This window comes from Podarcis tiliguerta (genome assembly GCF_965153285.1).
Source record: "Podarcis tiliguerta genome assembly, chromosome: 12".
Classification (NCBI taxonomy): Eukaryota; Metazoa; Chordata; class Lepidosauria; order Squamata; family Lacertidae; genus Podarcis; species Podarcis tiliguerta.
This window is the reverse complement of record NC_139545.1, coordinates 56,179,304-56,204,197: the sequence shown is the minus strand read 5'-3', so window position 1 is coordinate 56,204,197 and position 24,894 is coordinate 56,179,304. Positions and strand designations below refer to the sequence as shown.

At 49.2% G+C, this 24,894-nt stretch overlaps 1 protein-coding gene across 2 annotated transcripts; it reads left to right on the top strand.

Annotated features, from left to right (window-relative positions):
• The first annotated feature begins 1,492 nt into the window (after positions 1-1,492).
• Positions 1,493-24,590, top strand: LOC310660942 (zinc finger protein 398-like). 2 transcript variants are annotated; one of them, XM_083406540.1, is made up of 7 exons: positions 1,493-1,796; positions 9,855-10,256; positions 12,034-12,160; positions 14,774-14,893; positions 17,365-17,475; positions 20,221-20,340; positions 22,797-24,588. In XM_083406540.1, exons 1-7 carry the CDS (start codon positions 1,773-1,775, stop codon positions 23,525-23,527), a joined length of 1,635 nt encoding a protein of 544 aa, XP_083262666.1. In that variant the 5' UTR covers positions 1,493-1,772; the 3' UTR covers positions 23,528-24,588. The 2 variants fall into 2 exon arrangements, with proteins under 2 accessions (XP_083262666.1, XP_083262667.1); XM_083406541.1 differs by lacking the exon at positions 1,493-1,796 and adding an exon at positions 7,997-8,139 and having other exon boundaries at positions 22,797-24,590.
• Positions 24,591-24,894: the final 304 nt, after the last annotated feature.

The following is a 24,894-nucleotide window of genomic DNA, read 5'->3' as shown; positions in this document are numbered from 1 at the left end:
GAAAATCTGGCCAAAGTCAAAGCACTTTTAAGCACTGTGGGAGAAAAGTAAAGACCTGGGTTGGGGAGGGTTTGATTTGGGGTGACCTACATTGGCTCCCAGTACGTTTCCGAGCACAGTTCAAAGTATTGGTGCTGACCTTTAAAGCCCTAAACGGCCTCGGTCCAGTATATCTGAAGGAGCGTCTCCACCTCCATCATTCTGCCCGGACACTCAGGTCCAGCTCCGAGGGCCTTCTGGCGGTTCCCTCATTGCGAGGTTACAGGGAACCAGGCAGAGGGACTTCTCGGTAGTGGCGCCCGCCCTGTGGAACACCCTCCCTTCAGATGTCAAGAAAACAAGCAGCTGAAGGCAGCCCTGTTCAGGGAAGTTTTTAATATGTGACATTTTAGTGTATTTTTCATCTTTGTTGGAAGCCGCCCAGAGTGGCTGGGGAAACCCAGCCAGATGGGCAGGGTACAAATAATAAATTATTATTATTATTATTATTATTATTAGGGTGTTAAGTTCTGGAAATTAGCCTTTGCTGGCGAACAAGGGAGATATTGTACATCACTTGATATCCAGGCATCAGAATCTGGCTTGATCGCTTGAAGCCAAATGTATCTCCACTAGAAAGTGTGGCTCCCAGATGTTTTGCTCTACAACTCCCATCAGCTGGCTGGGTGCTGATGGGAATTGTAGTCCCAATCGCCTGTCTGGCTGGGGGAGTCGATGGGAGTTTGAGTCCCAAAACCTTGGAGGGCACCCAGTTGGGGAACCAGCTGCGTCGTTGACAAAAAGCAGGAGAACATGGGTTTGTTTATTTATTAAGTAATAGACTTCTAAAGAAACTCATCAGTGATTAAAAAAATATCCTTAAAATAAGAGAAAGGGGACTGGGGACACAGTTAAGCATCTTTTAAAGTATCATTTTAAAATAATCAAATAGGTCAATGTTGCCAGGAAAGTGTTTTCCAAACTTGGGTCTCCAGCTGTACTGGGACTGCAACTCCCATCATCCCTACTTAGTAGGAACAGTGGTCAGGGATGATGGGAATTGTAGTCCAACAGCAGCTGGAGAACCAAGTTTTTTTTGGGGGGGGGGGACAGCAAGTAGTTGCAATCCCTTTCCCCCTCCATTTCTGGAAGCTCGGAGCAACCCGCGCACGATGTACAAACCCCAAGCGAAAGACACGTGTCTGCGGGACCGCGCCGGCTGCGCGCTTCCTATCCATGAGGGCGCGAGGGCGAGGAGGAAAAAAACAAGAAAAACCCCAACCCGGTGCACGTGTGAACCGGCCTTGTCCGCGATGATCTGCAAAGGCGGCGTCTTTTCCGCGCGTCGCGGGGCGAGCGTAACGTGTGAACGAGGCGTGACGCGTGTCCCTCCTCCGAAACGGTTTTCTCCCTTTTTTTTGCAAATCGCGAGCCGTTTTACGTAGGAAGGATAAATGGTGGGGCGGTGCGGGAGAGAAAAAAGCGGGCGATCGGCGGCGGCGGCGGCTCCGCCTCGGCCCTGCAGGGGGCGCGCTTCCCGGCCAGGCCCCCGTTGCGAGTGTTGCTTTTTTCCTCGCCCCCCCCCCCCCAAACCAAATCGCTACAATTGCGCCTTGTATGTTTCCCTCGGATGTGAGCAGCCCAGCCGCGCGCCCGCCTCCTCCTCCTCCGCCTCCGATCCTCCGATCCTCGGGCTGCCCCCCTCCCGGGACCCCCCCAGCCCGGCCCGGCCCGGCCCTGGAGCCCCGATCCGGCCCTTCTCCCGCCCAGAGCCCCCCCAGCAGCCCAGGGCCATGGCCGAATGGGCCCCTGCCCAGGTGAGCCGGGAGAAGGGGGGGGGCGAAGATGGAGGGGAGGGGGGAGGCATGATCCGGATCGAGAAGTTGATTCGGAGTCCGGAGATGGCTGGGACCCCCCCCCCCCGCTGTGGATGCATGGGGGGGGGGGGTTAGGCCTCTTTGCTGCCTGGGATGGGGGGGGGTCGGTGGGGTGGGATGGGAAAGAGGGCCTCCTACCCCCAGTAGACCCCAGTAGTTTTGCTGGGAGTGTTAAAGGGGGGGGGGTGAAATGTCCTGGGGGAGGAGATCCATTAGGAGATCTCTTGTGGGGGGGTGGAGAGGAGAGGATCTCTTTGATTTTCCTTGGGAGAGGAGCATGCGTGGGGGGCGGGGGAGGAAAGAGGGGCTGATCCGGATTGGGGGAGGGGGTTCCCGGTGGGGGGGGGGGCAGAGCTGGTATGAATGGGGCTGGAAGGAGGTGTGGGAGGGGGGATAATGTGAGGGAGAAAAGGTCCCATTGCAAAACCTGGAGGTGTGGGGCAGCCCTCCCTTCCCAGGGGATCCAACTTGAATAGCAATATGGGGGGGGGGCAGGTAAGCTCTGCCCCACATAATCGATCACACCCCCCCCCAATTTGAACGGCCATGCCAATTCAACTTTGCAAGGGGGGGGGGCTGGACTCCTCGAACATTCTTCTGGACCTAAGAGTTGGGTCCTGTTTCATTTTTCCTGGAGGGGCCCAACTGCTTCAGGGCCCCCCTTGGCTTCTCAGGGTTTTTTTGGGGGGGCACAGATATCTGGGGAGGAGGAGAGTGCATTTTGGAGGGGCAACCCCCCCCCAGAGGCTCGCCCTTCCTCTCGGATGCAGCCATGCTGTTTTTGCACAAGCCTATTTCTGCAACTTTGGGGGACCTCTGAGAAGATGCTCAGTTTGCTTTTGAGAAAAGGGGGGTAGGGAGTGATCTCTCCCCCCCCCCCAGTAATGAGATTATTTTTTGTCCCTTGGGGCATCCCAATAATGAATATCTAACCCCTTCCTTGCAGTGACACAACACTCGGGAGCACAGTTATTTATTATTATTGCTATTAATTTGTTGCGTTCATATCCAAGGAGTTTGAGACGGTTCTCCCCCAGTCTTTGTTTACCCCCCACAACAACCCTGTGAGGTTTGGCTGAGAGGCATTGACTGGCCCAAGGTCGCTTCACGATACACCAGAGACTTGAACCCAAGTCATACTCAGCTGCTCTAACCATTACACCGCACTGCCGCTCAGCTCTCTCTAGCAGCTTGGGTAAAGTTGGTAGGAACGGCTTGATTCCCCTCCTGCATTCACGCCTGGCAAGGGACCCCAGCCTCTTGCCCTTGACTACAACTCCCATCATCCAAAGCTAGCAGAACCAGCGGTCAAGGATGATGGGAATTGTAGTCTCAAAAAATTGTAGTCCACCGTGATTTAAAATAAGAGAAAGGGGTGTGGGGAACACAGTTAAGCATCCTTTAAAATATCATTTTTAAATAATCAGTCGCCAGGAAAGTGTTGCCCTAAATTGGGTCTCCAGCTGTAGTTGGACTACAACTCCCATTGTCCCTAGCTAGCAGGACTAGTGGTCAGGGATGATGGGCATCAGTGGCGTAGCGTGGGTTGTCAGCACCCGGGGCAAGGCAAGTAATTTGCGCCCCCTAACCCGTGGATTTGCGCCCCCTAACCCTAACCCCCAGATGTTGCGCCCGGTGCGGCCGGCCCCCCCTGCACCCCCCACGCTACGCCACTGATGGGCATTGTAGCCCTACAACAGCTGGAGACCCAAGTTTGGGGGAAACTGACTTAGAGCAAGAGCAGTTTCCAGAGTGCTAATTTGAGTGTTGCATACAAATATACACACACACAACAAAAATGCATTTAGCTTAACCAAATCCCCAAGCGCTTCTACTCTAAAATTAACCCACAAACAGCCCCCCTAGGTAGACCTTTGCGTCACATCCGCACCAGGAATTTAATGCACATTAATAATAATAATAATAGTAGTAGTAGTAGTACCGTATTTTTTGCTCTATAAGACTCACTTTTTCCCACCTAAAAAGTAAGGGGAAATGTGTGTGCGTCTTATGGAGCGAATGCAGGCTGCGCAGCTATCCCAGAAGCCAGAACAGCAAGAGGGATTGCTGCTTTCACTGCACAGCGATCCCTCTTGATGTTCTGGCTTCTGAGATTCAGAATATTTTTTTTCTTGTTTTCCTCCTCCAAAAACTAGGTGCGTCTTGTGGTCTGGTGCGTCTTATAGAGCGAAAAATATGGTACTTTATTTGTACCCCAGTCGTCTTGCTGGGTTTCCCCAGCCCCTCTGAGAGGCTCCCGACAGAATAATAAAAACACGATAAAACATCAGACATTAAAAGCTTCCCTAAACAGGGCTGCCTTCAGATGTCTTCTGAAAGTCAGATACAGTAGTGGTTTATTTCCTTCACATCTGATGGGAGGGTGTTCCACAGGGCGGGTGCCACCACCGAGAAGGCCCTCTGCCTGGTCCCCTGTAACCTCACTTCTCGCAGTGAGGGAACCGCCAGAAGGCCCTCGGAGCTGGACCTCAGTGTCTGGGCAGAACGATGGGGGTGGAGACGCTCCTTCAGGTATACTGGGCCGAGGCAGTTTAGGGCTTTAAAGATCAGCACCAACACTTTGAATTGTGCTCGGAAACGTACTGGGAGCCAGTGTAGATCTTTCAAGACCGGTATTATATGGTCTCGGCAGCCGCTCCCAGTCACCAGTCTAGCTGCCGCATTTGAAACATTTGGTTCCCCCCTGTATTATCCTGGGAACTGCAGTTTTTTTAAAAAGGGTGCATGGAATTGCAGCTCTGTCAGGGAGCCAACTACAATTCCCAAGCTTCTTGGAAGCGGGGGAACGTACATGAAAATTATGGTGTGGCTCTGGCCAGCGATTGGCGCTCCATTAAAATGGGGTTTTTGCTTCTTGGTGTCTGTGGCAAGGAGAAGGTGGTGCCTGTTTTTTCAGGCCAGGGCTGATGGGAGTTGTAGTCCAACGACATCTGGAGCAGGCGTAGGCAAACTCCGGCCCTCCAGATGTTTTGGAACTACAATTCCCATCATCCCTAGCTTGCAGGACAAGTGGTCAGGGATGATGGGAATTGTAGTCCGAAACATCTGGAGGACCGGAGTTTGCCTATGCAAAACATCTGGAGGCTGACTGGCTGACAGAGGCTCTTCTCAGCCACCTTTCAGGGCAAAGCCCTTGTTAGGGAAAAGCACCCTAAAATATCATCTCATATTTCAGTAAATACAGACCCAGCTCAGAGCGCTCAGCTTGGCATTCAAAGCCCTAAATGACTTAATAATAATGAATTATTATTATTATTATTATTATTATTATTATTATTATTAGACCCCCAGATGCTATATACCCTCTTGGCTGCCAAGATTGGCAGAGGGGACTCTCTGCCACCAGAGGCTTAGGGTGGCAGCCCGGAGACGATTTCCTTCTCTAGGGCAGCCCCTGTTTTTCATATTGACATTTAATTGGATGAATTTCATTTATAAAGAAAGAAAGTGATGAAAGAAAGAGTTCAATAAGTGCGGAAAAGAAAAGTGCAGTGTAATGCAATTAGTATAATCAGTTACATTTCCATACTAAGTGATATTAGTATCTTAATACACATACGGTTATTAATGAACCTGCTACATTCTGTATAAACTCGTTCCAAACATCAATATATTTGCCAAAAACAAACTCTGTGTCTATCAGCAATCCATTCATAAGCTGCAGGTGTGGTCGCGTTGTCAATCTGTTGATTAAAAGGAATGGCATCTGCATTCTTCCAGTTCATCGGTATCAATCTCTTAGCAGCTTCCATAAAATAGCTATATAATTCAAAACCATATTCTCCTCTGAAAATGTTAACTTTTTTCATACGGTCATGTTTATATAGCCTAGCGCTTCTCCCAAAACTTAGTAAATATAGAACACTGTAAAAACATACATTTTAAAGAGGCATTGGCCTTCTTGCATCTCCAGCAAAAAAGCCATTTTCCGCTAGTACTTTTTTATATAAACGTAAAGGAGTCCAATAAATACTGAGCGTTATTTTCTGTTGTGTAAGTCTTGATTTAAGATGCATCGATGCCTTTGGCCCCAAGGCTGAAACACTTTCTCCTAAGTTGCAGAACTCCTTCCCCACCAGAGTTTCCTGTGAATATTGATCTTTTTACTCTGGTAAATATACCTGAAGGGTATATTTTTAGGACTCACCTTGTTTTTGTGATTGTAAATTGTTTTAAAGTGCTTTTAATATCATGTTTAATATTGCAACCTGCTCTGGGACCTTGAGAGTGAAGGGCAGGTGAATAATAATAATAATAATAATAATCCAATGTTTGAAACATCAATCTAAAAGTGGCGTACCACTCTGGCATGGCAAGAGAGAATAGCAGATGTGGCAGGAAGATTGAAGGACGATCAGAAGTAAGCCCTACTCCCAAGTAACTCACTACAGCGTTGAAGTCTAAACTAGGCATAGGCACACTCCGGCCCTCCAGATGTTTGGGACTACAATTCCCATCATCCCTAGCTAACAGGACCAGTGGTCAGGGATGATGGGAATTGTAGTCCCAGACATCTGGAGGGCCGGAGTTTGCCTATGCCTGGTCCAAACCAACTTAAACTTGCTTCAGAACGGCATCACTACCAATCCTTTAAATGTGAGTAAGTAAATAAAATGCCCTGAAATAAATAATAAATAAATAAATAAGTTACAGCCCCAGCAATTCATATTTGATGAAAAATCCTCTACAAATTAAACCAATTAATATTTTCAGCCCTATCTTGTTGGGATAATCATAGAATCATAGAGTTGGAAGAGACCACAAGGGCCATCGAGTCCAACCCCCTGCCAAGCAGGAAACACCATCAGAGCACTCCTGACATATGGTTGTCAAGCCTCTGCTTAAAGACCTCCAAAGAAGGAGACTCCACCACACTCCTTGGCAGCAAATTCCACTGTCAAACAGCTCTTACTGTCAGGAAGTTCTTCCTAATGTTTAGGTGGAATCTTCTTTTTTGTAGTTTGGATCCATTGCTCCGTGTCCGCTTCTCTGGAGCAGCAGAAAACAACCTTTCTCCCTCCTCTATGTGACATCCTTTTATATATTTGAACATGGCTATCATATCACCCCTTCACCTCCTCTTCTCCAGGCTAAACATGCCCAGCTCCCTTAGCCGTTCCTCATAAGGCATCGTTTCCAGGCCTTTGACCATTTTGGTTGCCCTCCTCTGGACACGTTCCAGTTTGTCAGTGTCCTTCTTGAACTGTGGTGCCCAGAACTGGACCCAGTACTCCAGGTGAGGTCTGACCAGAGCAGAATACAGTGGCACTATTACTTCCCTTGATCTAGATGCTATACTCCTATTGATGCAGCCCAGCATTGCTGCATGCAATGTTTGGAATGTTTCAGTGATGTAGGTTAATTCTGTTTTGTATACGTGGTGCTAAGAATACTGTAATTCTCCACCCGGGTGAATAATGGAAAAATGGATTCTGCAAATGGTATAAAATTACGCAAATCAAACACAAGATGCACACAACTTAATTAATTTATTTTCTTGCATTTATATCCCATCTTTCTTCCATCATGGGAGCCAAGACATCTTACCTTGTAATTTTTTCTCTCCAGCTTTGGATTGTGCAAAGGTCAAACAGTTTTTGATACCCCATCCAATTCCTGCACCTTACAAAGGTTTATCAAGCATTTGAACCCTTATACAGAGTCCGACCATTGCTTCATCTGGAATAAACCTGAGACCTCCAATATGCAAATCATATACCATACCAGTGAGCTATGATCCTTCCCCCTAATCTGCCACACACTTACAAACCTACCTTGTAACAATGAGGTCTGGAAACTTTATTTTTTGTCTGGTGAAATGAAACTTGGGGTTCTGAGAACGCTGTGTACCAGATTCTGTACTGACTTAGTGAGTCACCCTACTCAAATTCATTACAGGAGCACCTGTTTAGAAACTGGGCGCTGGCTCTTGAGCTTCATTTTCCTCTTCCCTCCTTGTCCCTCACTCCTTGTGTGTCGTGTTTTTCGAATATTGCAAGCCTTCGGGCAGAGACTGTCATATTCTTTTTAATGGATTGCATGCCGGTTGCTCTGGGAGCCTCTTTTGGGTGAAGGTAAAGGTAAATGTACCCCTGACTGTTAGGTCCAGTCATGGCCGACTCTGGGGTTGCGGCACTCATCTCGCTTTACTGGCCGAGGGAGCCGGCGTACAGCTTCCTGGTCATGTGGCCAGCATGACGAAGCCGCTTCTGGCGAAACCAGAGCAGTGCATGGAAACGCCGTTTACCTTCCCGCCGGAGTAGTACCTATTTATCTACTTGCACTAGTGTGCTTTTGAACTGCTAGGTGGGCAGGAGCAGGGACCGAGCAATGGGAGCTCACCCCGTCGCGGGGATTCGAACCGCCGACCTTCTGATCAGCAAGTCCTAGGCTCTGTGGTTTAGACCACAGCGCCCCCTGCGTCCCCTCTGTGGAGTTTAGGTAAAGGTAAAGGGACCCCTGACCATTAGGTCCAGTCTTGACCGATTCTGGGGTTGCGGCGCTCATCTCGCTTTATTGGCCGAGGGAGCCGGCGTACAACGTCCGGGTCATGTGGCCAACATGACTAAGCCGCTTCTGGTGAACCAGAGCAGCGCACGGAAACACCGTTTACCTTCCCGCCGGAGCGGTACCTATTTATCTACTTCCACTAGCGTGCTTTCAGACTGCTAGGAGCAGGGACTGAGCAACGGGAGCTCACCCTGTCGCGGGGATTCAAACCGCCAACCTTCCGATCGGCAAGTCCTAGATTCTGTGGTTTAACCCACGGCACCACCCGTGTCCCTTTCAGGTGAAGAGTGGGGTGCAAATTCTCCAAATTAATAAGACGGAAGCAGTAAGAGATGGGTTTGTCTGGTGGGGATGCGCTCCCCGGCTTTGCTGACCGCTTGGGTCTTCTCAGAGAGCCAGTGTGGTGTAGTGGTTAAGAGCGGTGGACTTGTAATCTGGTGAACTGGGTTCGATTCCCCGCTCCTCCACATTCAGCTGCCGGGTGACCTTGGGCCAGTCACACTTCTCTGAAGTCTCTCAGTCCCACTCACCTCACAGAGTGTTTGTTGTGGAGGAGGAAGGGAAAGGAGAATGTTAGCCGCTTTGAGACTCCTTTGGGTGGTGGTAAAGCAGAATATCAAATCCAAACTGTTATGTACTGAAGTTCTCACCCTGGGCCAGCAGGGGGATACTGTAGATAGTTATGAAAATGAAGGATCGAAAGTGACGTTAAGTGATTGGATAGTTTTAGAAAATGGCAACAGTTACATTGTTCTGGAGCTCTATATAGAATCATAGAATCATAGAGTTGGAAGAGACCACAAGGGCCAGCGAGTCCAACCCCCTGCCAAGCAGGAAACACCATCAGAGCACTCCTGACATATGGTTGTCAAGCCTCTGCTTAAAGACCTCCAAAGAAGGAGACTCCACCACACTCCTTGGCAGCAAATTCCACTGTCAAACAGCTCTTACTGTCAGGAAGTTCTTCCTAATGTTTAGGTGGAATCTTCTTTCTTGTAGTTTGGATCCATTGCTCCGTGTCCGCTTCTCTGGAGCAGCAGGAAACAACCTTTCTCCCTCCTCTAGGTGACATCCTTTTATATATTTGAACATGGCTATCATATCACCCCCTAACCTCCTCTTCTCCAGGCTAAACATGCCCAGCTCCCTTAGCCGTTCCTCATAAGGCATCGTTTCCAGGCCTTTGACCATTTTGGTTGCCCTCCTCTGGACACGTTCCAGTTTGTCAGTGTCCTTCTTGAACTGTGGTGCCCAGAACTGGACACAGTACTCCAGGTGAGGTGTACTGTGTCAAGTTCTGGGCACCACAGTTCAAGAAGGACACTGACAAATATAAGCAGGCTGACTGAGCTCCTCAGTTCAGTTCTGTTCCAGCTTACAAATAAAGAGCTGCTTTGGAAGAATCGCTGCGTCGTCTGATATGTTCGCCCACAACTTAACACAAACTCTTCTTCTTCTTCTCTCCAGATCCAGGAATGGAACGTGGAGGCTCAGCATCTGATGCCCCTCCAGCCGCCCCTTGTCCCCGAGCTGAGCCACATGCGGGAAGCCCAGCTGCACACGGCAGAGGCGTCCCTGTGGAGCGTGGTGGCCACGGTCCAGGCCATGGAGCGGAAGATAGACCTTCTGGCCACCCGCCTGCTCAGCCTGGAGGGCAGGTCTGGGACAGCTGAGAAGAAGCTGCTGGACTGCGAGAAGACGGCCATGGAGTTTGGGAACCAGCTGGAGAGCAAGTGGGCCGTGCTGGGGACCCTCATCCAGGAGTATGGCCTGCTCCAGAGGAGGCTGGAGAATGTGGAGAACCTCCTGAAGAACCGCAACTTCTGGGTCCTGAGGCTCCCCCCGGGGGCTAAGGGAGAAATCCCCAAGGTATATTTTTGCCACCCTTTGTAAGGAAAAAGCGAGTCAAAGTCTTGGCACTTTGGGGTGCTTTTACTTTTGCATATTTTTGGTGTGCTCCCCATGACCTGTGGACTGGAAGATAAGGCCCAAATATTTGAAAGCTTGGACCTGTTCTATTGGGGCCCACCAACTGTGGGGCCTATATTTTCTTGAGAAAACCATAACTTTGGTTTTCTGATAATTTATGATAATTTACGACCAGGTGTTTTCTCTGGCAATACACTGAGAATTCTCTTATCAATCTTTTTAGGCCTATTTTTGTTCGGGATAAGAGGACAGCATCATCTGCATATAATAGTACAGAAATTGGTTTTGAGGCCAGTTTAAAGGTAAAGGTAAAGGGACCCCTGACCATTAGGTCCAGTCGTGGCCGACTCTGGGGTTGCGGAGCTCTTCTCGCTTTATTGGCTGGCGTACAGCTTCTGGGTCATGTGGCCAGCATGACTAAGCTGCTTCTGGCGAACCAGAGCAGTGCACAGAAACGCTGTTTACCTTCCCGCCGGAGTGGTACCTATTTATCTACTTGCACTCTGAGGTGCTTTTGAACTGCTAGGTGGGCAGGAGCAGGGACCGAGCAACAGGAGCTCACCCAGTTGCGGGGATTCGAACCACCAACCTTCTGATCGGGCAAGCCCTAGGCTCTGTGGTTTAATCCACAGCACCACCCGCGTCCCATGAGGCTAGTTTAGGAGTGTGGAATTCTGAAGATGTTAAGCACTGGACCATGTCGTTTGTGTATAGGTTAAAGAGTGCCGGGGCTAAAATGCATCCTTGCTTGAGTCCCTTTATGGCTGGTACAGATCCTGTAAGTTGGCCATTTGTAGAGCAGCGCACTTTCAGCACAGTGTCTTTATAAAGGCAGTTAATAAGATATAATAATCTTTTGTCTTATGCTTGAGGTCTTTAATTTGGCCCATAGTCTTACTCGTGAGATTGAATCAAAAGCACCTTTCAAATCAATGAAAGCAGCATAGATTGCTTGGCGTACTTATCTATGAGGTGGGCTAGGACGAAGCAATGGTCTATAGTAGATCTTTCTTGCCTGAATCCTGCTTGCTCTTCCGCAAGGATAGCCTCAGCATCAATCCAGCTGATCAATTTATTGTGGAGGTGTTTTGCATATAATTTACTAACTATAGGTAAGAGGCTGATAGGTCTGTAGCTGGCTGGATCCGATGTAGGTCCCTTTTTGAATAGTGGGATGATTACCGCAATGGCCCAGTTGTCAGGGAGTAAATCAGATGAATCAATGTGAGAGAATACTGCCGCAAGCAGAGGTGCCCACCGAACCCTCCAACGTCCGGGGAATCCAAATCGGGCCGCTTGCTTGTTTTGCGGGAGCCAGCCGACTCATGCCAGAGCACTGGAGTAAAAACAAAAGGGACATTCTGGGATCCCATCGGAAGCCGAGACGGCTTCTGCAATTCCAAGATGTCCTGCTTAAATTGGGGTGGTTGAGCTGCTGGGTTCGGTTGGTTAGAGCGTGGCGCTGATAACGCCAAGGTTGCAGGTTCAATCCTCGTTTGGGAGAGATGCTTATTCCTGCATTGCAAGGGGTTGGACTCAGGGCCTTGCAGAGCCAGGCAGAGGCCTGGGCCAGGTAGATAATGTGCCCTCCTTATGTTTCTGTGGCTGAGTGGAGATTTGAACCCTGGTCTCTTGCAGGTCCCAGCCCATCACGCTAACCACTACCCTGTGTTGGCTCTGTAATAACAATGACAATAATAATTGCAATAATTTGCAGATGCCGGTGACGTTTGTCGACATTGCCGTGTATTTCTCCGCCGAAGAGTGGAAAAACTTGGCCGAGTGGCAGAAAGACCTGTACAACAACCTCGTGAAGGAGAATTACGAGTCTTTGCTCAGCCTAGGTACGGAAACAACCGTCCCCCTTGCGTCGTATTTAGAAGGTTCGAAGCATTTCGTGCACATAGTCCTCGCGACAACACTGTAAGGGAGGCCAGTATTCGTTATCCTGCGATACGACCTGTGAGGTTTCCTGAACGGATTGCGGCTTGCCTGTTGGGTTTGTGGGAAGAAGCAAGATTCAAAAAGCAGACTTCAAAGATCACAGCGTTTAGCCACCATTCTGGACGCTAATTTCAATTTTAGCCAGGTTCTAGCCAAGCATCTCTCCCCCCCCCCAATTTTTTTATTCATTTTATAACACAAATAAACAGCACAAACAGGAAAACAAACAATAGAAACAGATTCTTGTCTTATTCTTATTTTTTCTAAACATTGTTGGGTGGGCTTCCCCAAGTCCCCCCTATCTGATTTTCATTTTACCTCATCTTTACATATATCATAATTCTAACCATTTTTTTTAATCACACTTACTTATTCCTTAAACTTCTTCCAAACTTCTTCCACCGTCTCTTCTCTCTGGTTTCGGAGTCTCCCAGTCAGTTCAGCAAGTTCCATATAGTCCATCATCTTCATCTGCCATTATTCGATAGTTGGTAAATCTTGTTTCTTCCAGTTCTTCGCTAGCAATATTCTTGCAGCTGTTGTGGCATACAGAGAGGGAGATCTTTTCTCCAACCTAACATTCTGAACTTCCAACACATTGTTTCCCAAACTTGGGCCTCTAGCTGTTTTCGGACTACAGTTCCCATCATCCCTGACCACCGGTCTTGCTAGCTGGGGATGATGGGAATTGTAGTCCAAAACCAGCTGGAGACCCAAGTTTGGAAAACACTGTTCTATCATGCCACCTCTTGTTGTTGTTTAGTCGTGTCAGACGCTTCGTGACCCCCTGGACCAGAGCACGCCAGGCACTCCTGTCTTCTACTGCCTCCCGCAGTTTGGTCAAACTCATCCTGGTAGCTTCCAGAACACTGTCCAATCATCTCGTCCTCTGCCGTCCCCTTCTCCTTGTGCCCTCCATCTTTCCCAACATCAGGGTCTTTTCCAGGGAGCCTTCTCTTCTCATGAGGTGGCCAAAGTATTGGAGCCTCAGCTTCACGATCTGTCCTTCCAGTGAGCACTCAGGGCTGATTTCAGAATGGAGAGGTTTGATCTTCTTGCAGTCCATGGGACTCTCAAGAGTCTCCTCCAGCACCAGAATTCAAAAGCATCAATTCTTTGGTGATCAGCCTTCTTTATGGTCCAGCTCTCACTTCCATACATCACTACTGGGGAAACCATAGCTTTTACTATACGGACCTTTGTTGGCAAGGTGATGTCTCTGCTTTTTAAGATGCTGTGTAGGTTTGTCATTGCTTTTCTCCCAAGAAGCAGGCGTCTTTTAATTTCGTGGCTGCTGTCACCATCTGCAGTGATCATGGAGCCCAAGAAAGTAAAATCTCTCACTGCCTCCATTTCTTCCCCTTCTATTTGCCAGGAGGTGATGGGACCAGTGGCCATGATCTTCGTTTTTTTTATTTTTGATGTTTTGATCATGCCACCTCTTACCTTTCCTCTAAACTAAAAAGTCCCAGCGTTGCAACCTTTTTTTGTAACATCTGGAAAGCATGAGATTTAGGGAAGGCTGTGCTCAGAACGGTGGGATTGTTCAGGATCTGTAAGGAGAAATTGTGGAGCGATGAAGGATGACTTGTGTTCACTGGGGAGGGGGAAGAGATCTAGCTAAAAATCATCTTTCTCCTTCAAAGTCTTTATCTTCTCTTCTTCATGCCTTCTCCAGGAGGAGATATTTTTGGTTTCAGGGGGATATTTTTTGGTAACATCTTTATTGAAAGTTCCAAAAGTACGTAACTATAAGTGTACCAAAAATGGTGAGATGCAAACGAAAAGGAGCAACAGAACCCATGCAGGAGGGAAAACAAAACCCCAAACTGTATACCGTATTTTTTCCTCTATAAGACACACCAGACCACAAGACACACCAACTTTTTGGAGGAGGAAAACAAGAAAAAAAATATTCTGAATCTCAGAAGCCAGAACAGCAAGAGGGATCGCTGCACAGTGAAAGAGCAATCCCTCTTGCTGTTCTGGCTTCTGGGATAGCTGCGCAGCCTGCATTCGCTCCATAAGACGCACACACATTTCCCCTTACTTTTTAGGAGGGAAAAAGTGAGTCTTATAGAGCAAAAAAACACGGTATTTTACAAGGTTGTTATAGTATTTCACCAGATCTTAACCTATTACAGTATTTGTAAGAATGGATTCCAAATACCATTGAATTTGCCCATGGCAAGTCTGCGTTTATATGCAAGTTGTTCATACGTTGCGAGTTTGTATAAGTCTCCAATCCAATCGTAGAAGGGAGCCGCATTTTTATTTTTCCAATTCATCAGTATCCGTCTTTTTGCCGTGGTCAGGAGAGTCCACTCGTATCGCCCTTTTGTCAGGTTCCATGTGCTGGGTATATAATTCAGGAGATGTTTTGCTCTGTAAATGTGAGGTTGTTCCTTACAGTTCTGTTGACGGTTTCGATTACCTTCTGCCAAAAGTCTTGCAATACAGGACAATGGGAAAAAAACATACTTTTTAGAAAAGCATTGTCCCTATTTCTCCAGGAGCAGATGTGAACATTTCCAAACCGGAGGCTCATCCCAGGATTGAACGCGGCGCAGAGCCATGTATTCCAGAACAGCAGAGCACAAAGGAGAGGGAGATATCTACGGATCCTTGCACAGGTGAGGAAAGCAATTTGGAAGAAATTGGGTGTGCAAGGAGGGGGGAAAGGTACAGGGACCCCTGACCGTTAGGTCCAGTCGCGGACGACTCTGGGGTTGCGGCACTCATCTCGCTTTATTGGCCAAGGGAGCCGGCGTACAGCTTCCGGGTCATGTGGCCAGCATGACTAAGCCGCTTCTGGAGAACCAGAGCAGCGCATGGAAACGCCGTTTACCTTCCCGCCGGAGTGGTACCTATTAATCTACTTGCACTTTGACGTGCTTTCGAACTGCTAGGTTGGCCGGAGCAGGGACCGAGCAACGGGAGCTCATTCCGTTGTGGGGATTCGAACCGCCGACCTTCTGATCGGCAAGTCCTAGGCTCTGTGGTTTGACCCACAGCGCCACCCATGTCCCACTCTCCTTACAGAGCTACAATTCCTAGAGTAGTTTAAAATTTAGGCTCTCTCTCTCTCTTCCCCTCCCCCAGGGAACTCTGGGAATTGTAGCTCCGTGAGGAAATCAGGGGTCTCCTAACAACTTGAAGCACCATTGACAAACTATAGTTCTCGGGATTTTTTGTGGAAGCCAGAACTTCAAAGTACAGCGCAGATGGGGCCTAATTCTTTTTGCGTCTTTACCAAACTACCAGCTTTTGAAACTGTTTTATAACAGTCCTGCATCCTGCCTGGCTTTCTCTTAGTACAGTCGTACCTCCTCAGAAGCCGAACGGAATCCGTTCCGGAAGTCCGTTCGACTTCCAAAACGTTCGGAAACCAAGGGGTGGCATCCGATTGGCCGCAGGAAGCTCCTGCAGCCAATCGGAAGCCGTGGAACCCGTGTCAGATGTTCGGGTTCCAAAGAACGTTCACAAACTGAAACACTCACTTTCGGGTTTGCGGCATTCAGGAGCCAAAACGTTCAACTTGTAAGGAGTTCAACTTCCAAGGTACGACTTGTCAGGAATTTCCAAACCAATTAGAAACTGATTTCATATTGATTAGCTGCATAGATTAGGATAATGGGTCCCATAATTCTCTTCTGGTCTTCCGTCTCGACAGCCCCTCTCAAAACTCCAGAAACCAAGAGTCATAAATAATATTTGCACACGGGCGACACACCCTGCTGTCCAAATGGGCTGTATAGCCTCTCAATTATCATAAATCTTCTCCTTCTAGCTCTGTTGTCAGAATAGCAGCTTTCAGATCTGAGCACGGAAGGAGCAATTTGTTTGTTCTTCAAAAAGAAAAGGGAAAATTGCTCTTCTGCTAATGTCCCCAACAAGATACCTGCGGGCACAATAGCACTTCATCTTTTGGGGGGACAGGGGGCGGGCGGGTGTGGAGGACTCCCTGATCCTGAATGGGGCAACTGTGCCCCTGAAGGACCAGGTGCGCAGCCTGGGAGTCATTTTGGACTCACAGCTGTCCATGGAGGCGCAGGTCAATTCTGTGTCCAGGGCAGCTGTCTACCAGGTCCATCTGGTACGCAGGATGAGACCCTCCCTGCCTGTGGACAGTCTTGCCAGAGTGGTGCATGCTCTAGTTGTCTCCCGCTTGGACTACTGCAATGCGCTCTACGTGGGGCTACCTTTGAAGGTGACCCGGAAACTGCAACTAATCCAGAATACGGCAGCTAGACTGGTGACTGGGAGCAGCCGCCAGGACCACATAACACTGGTCCTGAGAGATCTGCATTGGCTCCCAGTACGTTTCCGAGCACAATTCAAAGTGTTGGTGCTGACCTTGAAAGCCCCAAACGGCCTCAGTCCTGTATACCTGAAGGAGCGTCTCCACCTCCATCGTTCTGCCCGGGCACTGAGATCCAGCGCCGAGGGCCTTCTGGCGGTTCCCTCATTGCGAGAAGTGAGGTTACAGGGAACCAGGCAGAGGGCCTTCTCGGTAGTGGCGCCCGCCCTGTGGAACGCCCTCCCTTCAGATGTGAAGGAAATAAGCAGCTATCCTATCTTTAAAAGACATCTGTAGGCAGCCCTGTTCAGGGAAGTTTTTAATATTTAACGCTGTACTGTTTTTAACACTTGATTGGGAGCCTCCCAGAGTGGCTGGGGAGACTCAGCCAGATGGGCGAGGTATAAATAATAAATTATTATTATTATTATTATTATTATTATTATTATTATTATTATTATTATTGTGGCGAGAGTGGTCACCTTTTCCCTCCCTTCAGAAGGGAGCAACCACTGCCTTCTTATAGATCCACAGAATTATAGCATTAAACGGGACCTCCAGCGGTCATCCAGCCCAACCCGCTGCCATGGAGTTCTGGAATCACGACTAAAGAATCCCTGGCAGATGGCCACACAACCTCTGCTTCAAAAAACCTCCCATTGAGGTTTCCTTATGTTTACCATATATGGAATTTTAGGTTAGGTTTTCTGCACCTGAAATTTGGAGAAGGTGGAGAGGGATTTCCCTTGGGTCAGCAAGCCTGTTAAAGAATCTCTTCCTCTGTCCTTTCCCTCCTTTTTACAGAACCCTTGATTTGCACGCCAGACGTCTTGAGCCGCATCAAGCAAGAGGAGCCTTTTGCGGGGGGAGGCCAGTTCACAGAGGAAAGAGGGATGCCAACAGATCCGTGTTCAGGTGATTTGCGTGGAAGGGTCCCGAGGGTCATCTAGTCCAACCCCCTGCAATTGTTGTAATAAATAATAATATTTTTTTATTTATACCCCGCCCTTCCCAGTTCAGAAAACTGGGCTCAGGACGGCTAACAACAAATTGAAAACACTTAATCGATGCAACAAAAACCAGCTTAAAATACAGTATAAAACGTGAATAACAATAAATTCAGAATTCAAAAATCAATTTGGGGGGGGGAAATCCATCCAATAAACATTAGATAATCACCAGGGCTAGCTGGCTAAATTAGTCCTATTTGGGCCAGCGAGGAGACCAGGGGAGAATTAGCTGTGGGATATCAGAGCGGGTAATTTTCATAAAAAGGGGAAGGGGAGGGAAGGAAGGGGAATAAAAAATCAGACTGAATTCAAATTAAAGGCCAGGCGGAATAGCTCTGTCTTACAGGCCCTGTGGAAGGAAGTTAAATCCTGCAGGGCCCTGGTCTCATGGGACAGAGCATTCCACCAGGTCGGAGCCACCACTGAGAAGGCCTTGGCCCTGGTGGAGGATAATCTGACTTCCTTAGGGCCCGGGACCTCTAAACTATGATTATTCATGGACCTTAAGGTCCTCTGCGGGGCAGACCAGGAGAGGCGGTCCCGTAAATACGAGGGCCCTAAGCCACAAAGGGCTTTAAAGGTCAAAACCAGCACCTTAAACCTGACCCGATTCCCTACCGGGAGCCAGTGTAACTGGTAAAGCACTGTTAAGTAATATTATTATTGGTAAATATTATTATTATTAAATTTACCTATATCCGCTCTATACCTGGGGGTCTCAGGGTGGTTCACAGACTAAAATCAACATATAAAACCACAAAATACTTAATAAAATAAAAAACCACAACCCCCAAAACCACATTTTAAAAGGATGTAAATCAGATCAACCAAAGGCCTGGTTAAAGAGGAACGTTTTTGCCTGGTGCCTAAAGGTGTATAATGAAGGCGCCAGGCAAACTTCCCTGGAGAGAGCATTCCACAGACGGGGAGCCACTGCAGAGAAGGCCCTGTTCTGGTGTTGCCACACTCCAGACCTCTCGAGGAGGAGGCACACGAAGGAGGGCCTCAAAAGATGATCTCAGGGTCTGGGTAGGTTCATATGGAAAGAGGTGTTGTGGTCCTGAGGAATCGCAGCTAAAGAATCCCTGAGAAATGGCCGCCCAACCCCAGTTGAGAAACCTCCAATGATTCACCTTCCAAGGAAATCTGTTCCACCACGGGCTGAACAGCTCATAGCCTCCCAATGCTCTCCCTAACGTTTAGTCAGAAACTTCTTCCTTGTCATTTGAACCAAACCGGTGCCCTGCAGACATTTTGAAATGTCACTCTCACCAACTGCCCAGGTGCTGATGGGAGTTGTAGTTCAAAACATCTGGCGAGTACCAGGTTGGGGGAAGCGCCTGCTCTGTAGGACTTCCATTGTCATCTTGTTTTTTGACACTCGCTTTTTAGTAGAATATGTGGAAGACTGCCTGGTCCTGAATGGGGCAACTGTGCCCCTAAAGGACCAGGTGTGCAACCTGGGAGTCATTCTGGACTCACAGCTGTCCATGGAGGCACAGGTCAATTCTGTGTCCAGGGCAGCTGTCTGCCAGCTCCATCTGGTACGCAGGATGAGACCCTCCCTGCCCACGGACTGTCTCGCCAGAGTGGTGCATGCTCTAGTTATCTCCCGCTTGCACTACTGCAATGCGCTCTACGTGGGGCTACCTTTGAAGGGGACCCAGAAACTGCAACTACTCCAGAACACGGCAGCCAGATTGGTGACTGGGAGCTGCCACCAAGACCACATAACACCGGTCTTGAAAGACCTACATTGGCTCCCAGTACGTTTCCAAGCACAATTCCAAGTGTTGGTGCTGACCTTTAAAGCCCTAAACGGCCTTGGTCCAGTATACCTGAAGGAGCTCCTCCACCCCCATCGGTTCTGCCCGGACACTGAGGTCCAGCTCCGAGGGCCTTCTGGCGGTTCCCTCACTGCGAGAAGTGAGGTTACAGGCAGAGGGCCTTCTCGGTGGTGGTGCCCACCCTGTTGAACGCCCTCCCACCATATGTCAAAGAGAAGAACAACTACCAGACTTTTAGAAGACATCTGAAGGCAGCTTTTAATGTTTAATAGGTTACCGTGGTACCTCAGGTTAAGTACTTATTTCGTTCCGGAGGTCCGTTCTTAACCTGAAACTGTTCTTAACCTGAAGCACCACTTTAGCTAATGGGGCCTCCCGCTGCCGGAGCACGAATTCTGTTCTCATCCTGAAGGAAAGTTCTTAACTCTAGGTACTATTTCAGAGTTAGCGGAGTCTGTAACCTGAAGCGTACGTAACCTGAAGCGTATGTAACCCGAGGTACCACTATATTGTATTTTAATATTCCATTGGAAGCCACCCAGAGTGGCTGGAGAAACCCAGCCAGATGGGCGGGGTATAAATAATAAATTATTATTATTGTTGTTGTTATTGTTGTTGTTTTGGGACTCGCTTTTTAGTAGAATAGGCCGACCTGTGCCAGATGATTTGCACTGCAATTCCCAGTCGTGCTGGCTGAGCTAATGGGAGTTGTAGTACGGAACAGCTGAAGCTGGGCACCTGGTTGCGGAAGACCAGAACAGGTCAATCTTTTCGATTGATCTGCGCCAGGGTTTGGGCAGCTATGCTGACGGACACGAGGGCTGCCTTCTTCTGAACTGTTTGGTTTGGTTCTCTTCGCAAAGGTGCTGAGGGCCTCATGTCCGCCCATGACTTCTTGTCGTGGATCAAGCAAGAGGAGGAGCCATGCGTCAGGGAACACTGGGAATCGGCAGAGAGAGACATCCTTACGGGCCCTGGCACAGGTGAGCAGCCTTTAGGGTGATCATGTCTGCCTCAGTTCCTGCATATAGCTGCAATCCCTACCTCCCACGAACATAATCATGGCAAGGGGGAGACTTAATCTGGTTCCATCCTATCAGCCAGGGAAGAAGCAGCTGCTTCATTGCTTGCTTTCGAGCCCCATTTTGGGGGTAGGGCTAGATGACCTTTGTCCCTTTCCACTGTGCGATTCTAAGTCTCTTTCCTCTTCCCTCCCCATTCCTTTTTCCTTTTGTGTCATGTCCACGAGATTGTGAACCTTTAAGCAGGAACTGTCTCTGTACATCACTTAGAAACCTTTAGATGCTTTGTAAGCATTCTAGAATAATGCCCGGGCCTCCAAACTGTTTAGGCATGTGGGTACATTTGGGTTTCTGAGAAAGTGCTCCATCAAGAACTGTCATCAGCCATCTGTCTATCTAGTCCCTCTTCTTCCAGATCGGCCGACCCCTGAGATAGAAAGTGTCTGTGCCTATTTATTTTATTCTGCCTAAATCTCTTAAGTGTTTTACAGTGGTACCTTGGTTCTCAAACTTAATCCGCTCCGGAAGTCCGTTCCAAAACCAAAGCGTTCCAAAACCAAGGCATGCTTTCCCATAGAAAGTAATGCAAAATGGATTAATCCGTTCCAGACTTTTAAAAACAACCCCTAAAACTGCAATTTAACGTGAATTTTACTCTCTAATGAGACCATTGATCCATAAAATGAAAGCAATAATCAATGTACTGCGCTACAAAATAAATAAGCAGCATTGTAGATGATAAAAATTAATTTTATTTTTTTTATTAGCTGCACTGATGATAGTCCTTGTTTGGATGGAGGGCTTTTACCCATTTCTGCAGTCACACAATCAATCCATCAGTAGCTGAACTGGGTCCCACACAGTCACGAAAATTAACCGAAAAAGCCTCAAAAACAAAAACGCAAAATAAATAGCAAAAACAGAAGTGCCAAACGTAATCTGTTCCAGAAGTCGTTTGACTTCCGAAATGTTCAAAAACCAAGGTGGAGCTTCTGATTGGTGCAGGCGCCCCAGAAACAATAGCCAACAGCTGCATTGGATGTTCGGCTTCCAAAAAAGGTTCAAAAACCGGAACACTTTCGGCATTTTGCATTTGGGAACCAAGGTGTTTGAGAACCAAGGTGCCACTGTACAAAGTGTCCTTTTTGAAGGAGGCCGAACAAAAGTTGGACCCAGTGGCCTTAAACCTGAGCCCTGAAAAGCCCATAGAGCGGGAGGAGGAAGTGGGAAAGAGTGCCCTTCTTTCAACTTCCTCCTTCTGCTCTGTATGCTTCTCAAGGGAGAAAAGGGTATCTGCCCTCACAGCCTCTTGATAAGGAGACATGGGAGGTGTTGTGAGAGACATAATGGGAGATCTCAGGGGTTCCATTGTGCCCGTGGGCACCCTGTTGGTGACCCCTGAGCTTTGCCCCTTGGGCTAAACTCTCCCAGTCTTTGTACCGAATAAACCCCCTGTGGAACTGACTTCCTTTGCCGCCCCCTGTGGCTGGGATGAATAACTGCGGCCCATTCTTTTTGGCTTTGAAATACAGTGGTATCTCTGGATGCGAACTGGGATCCGTTCCGGAGCCCCGTTCGCATCCTGAAGTGAACGCAACCCGTGTCTGCATGTCATTTTGAGCGTCTGCACATGCGCGAGCGGTAAAACCCGGAAGTAACGTGCTCTGTTACTTCCGGGTCGCCGCGGAGCGCAACCCGAAAATATTCTTCCCGAAGCTACTTCAAACAGAGGAATACTGTAATAATAAAAAATGATCAAAAAAATAAATAACTGTGGCCCGTTTCCTCTCTGGAGTTCCAGTGTAGTGTAGTGGTTAAGAGCGGTAGACTTGTAATCTGGGGAACCGGGTTCGCTTCCCTGCTCCTCCACATGCAGCTGCTGGGTGACCTTGGGCTAGTCACACTTCTCTGAAATCTCTCAGCCCCACTCATCCTACAGAGTGTTTGTTGTGGGGGAGGAAGGGAACGGAGATTGTTAGCTGCTTTGAGACTCCTTAAAGGTAAAGGGACCCCTGACCATTAGGTCCAGTCGCGACCGACTCTGGGGTTGCGGCGCTCATCTCGCTTTATTGGCCAAGGGAGCCGGCATACAGCTTCCGGGTCGTGTGGCCCTCATGACTAAGCTGCTTCTGGCGAACCAGAGCAGTGCACGGAAACGCCGTTTACCTTCCCGCTGGAGTGGTACCTATTGATCTACTTGCACTTTGACGTGCTTTTGAACTGCTAGGTTGGCAGGAGCAGGGACTGAGCAACGGGAGCTCACTCCGTTGCGGGGATTTGAACCACTGAACTTCTGATTGGCAAGTCCTAGGCTCTGCGGTTTAACCCACAGCGCCATCCGCGTCCCATTTGAAACTCCTTAGGGTAGTGATAAAGCAGGATATAAAATCCAAACTCTTCTTCTCTCTTCCTCCCAGCTGGTGACGCGATGGCCGTCAAAGCCGAAACCCAGCGCTCGTGCCCGGAAGAACCGGTGCGGACCAGGGATTCCGTGTTCCACAGCGAGGCCCCCGTATCTGCCGGGGCGGCAGCAGCATCGGCGGCGATGGAATCCTACGTGGGCCCGGGCGGCCCGGTCGCGCCGCCCCTGAGCCCCGCCAGGAGCCGACCGGGTAAATCCATTGAGTTAGAGAGCGAGTTGCAAGGCCTCTTTGCCCCACAGCCGCCGGCCGAGCGCCCCCACGGCTGCAGCGAGTGCGGGAAGATGTTTGGGGTGAAGAAGAGCCTGAAGGTTCACCAGCGGAGCCACCACAGCCAGGAGCGGCCGTACGAGTGCGAGGAGTGCCGCAAGAGCTTCAACTGCCACTCGGGCCTGGTGCGGCACCAGATGACGCATCGCGGGGAGCGGCCCTACAAGTGCGAGGAGTGCGGCAAGTGCTACAGCCGCAAGGAGCACCTGCAGAACCACCAGCGGCTTCACACGGGCGAGAGGCCTTTCCAGTGCCCGGTCTGCGGCAAACGCTTCATCCGCAAGCAGAACCTGCTAAAGCACCAGCGCATCCACACCGGGGAGAGGCCCTATCAGTGCGCCGAGTGCGGGAGGAGCTTCCGCTACAAGGAGTCCCTCAAGGACCACCTGAGGACTCACAGCACCGAGCCCCCCGCCCAGAGGCTGCCGCCCTCCCTGGGCGGGGAGCCACTCCCGTAAGGCCCTGTGAGGGAAGAAGGAGAAACAGCCTTCTCCATAGCTGTCAACGTTTCCCTTTTTTAAAGGCAAATTCCCTTCTTCCGAATAGGATTCCTCGCAAGAAAAGGGGAAAGCTGACAGCTGTGGCTCTCTCTTGCTCTCCTTCTCCCCCCCCCCAAAAAAAACTCCTCCCCTCAGCCTCCTTCCCCTCCAGTGCCTCCCGATTCTGCCCGGCGTGGGGGGCATAGCCGCCGCAAAGACCGCTGGACGGTGGGCGTGAAACGAAGCCGCTTTGGTTCTGCGATTGCCACGGGGCAGCCGCACCTCGTTCCCCAACTGCGCACCGTTTTGCTCCCGAATCGGCCTTTGCGGAACAAAAACGAGCGGAACCCGCAAGGGACGCGGCCAGCGCCGTCTGCTGCAGGCCGGAACCGCTAGACTCCCCGGAGACGGACGCTGAGGATCTGACGGTTTTGTTTGGGGATGTTTCTAGCCCTCATTGAGGAGGAGGGGGGTTGCAGGAGCATGGCGGCAGCGTGCGCATGTGTGTTCTAAAGGCTCAGAAACCAAATTCCAAACCCCACACCCAGCTCACTACATGTCTCAAATGGGTTTCCCCCCCCCTCACGCATCCGGAAGGAATGGTTGCAATTTTAGCAGGACGTTAGCCTTGAGCAGAAGCCGCCGGAACGGACCCTTTTGGGCTAAAATGCGGCTTCCCGTACGTACGAATAAAGGACATTTGCGCCTCCCTCGTCTCTTGGGTGGCCAGTTTGCGTTGCTCCTCTGTGGGACTTTTTTGAGCCTCTGCTTTTCTTTTCTCTTCTCCCCTCAGGGCCTCCTTCTGTTCACATCCTCTGAACAGTTTCACTGCAAAGCACCTTTTCCAGGTCTCACCCCCCCCCGAACCCCAACCCCCCAAGTCCTGCATTTCTTTCCCCACCGCAAGTATATTTATTCGTTCTCGTCCCTCTTTCCTCCCATGCCGTTGCTTTTATTTTTAAAAAAGAAATTCCTTTTATCTCATGACAACGCAGTCCAACTCTGTTTTTAAAAATAAACATTAAAAAAAAGAGAGAGAATTATTTCCGGGTGTGGTTTTGTATCGAAGGTGCAATGCAAATAAAGACAAAATAGAAAGTGGGGGGGGGGGGGGAGCTGCTGGGGTTGCAGTTTTTATTCATAGGATCATAGAACTATAGGAAAGGGACTCAGGGGTCATCTAGTCCAACCCTCTGCAGCTTGGAACATGTTTTGGTGCTCAGAGGTCCTCTGATTTTCATGGCTGTATAGGATTTGGCGGTTGGCTTTTCCCATACTTGAGCTTAGGGCCTCTTGCGTGTTTTTGAAAGATGCACAGCTAGGATTGGAATTGAAATATTTTATTG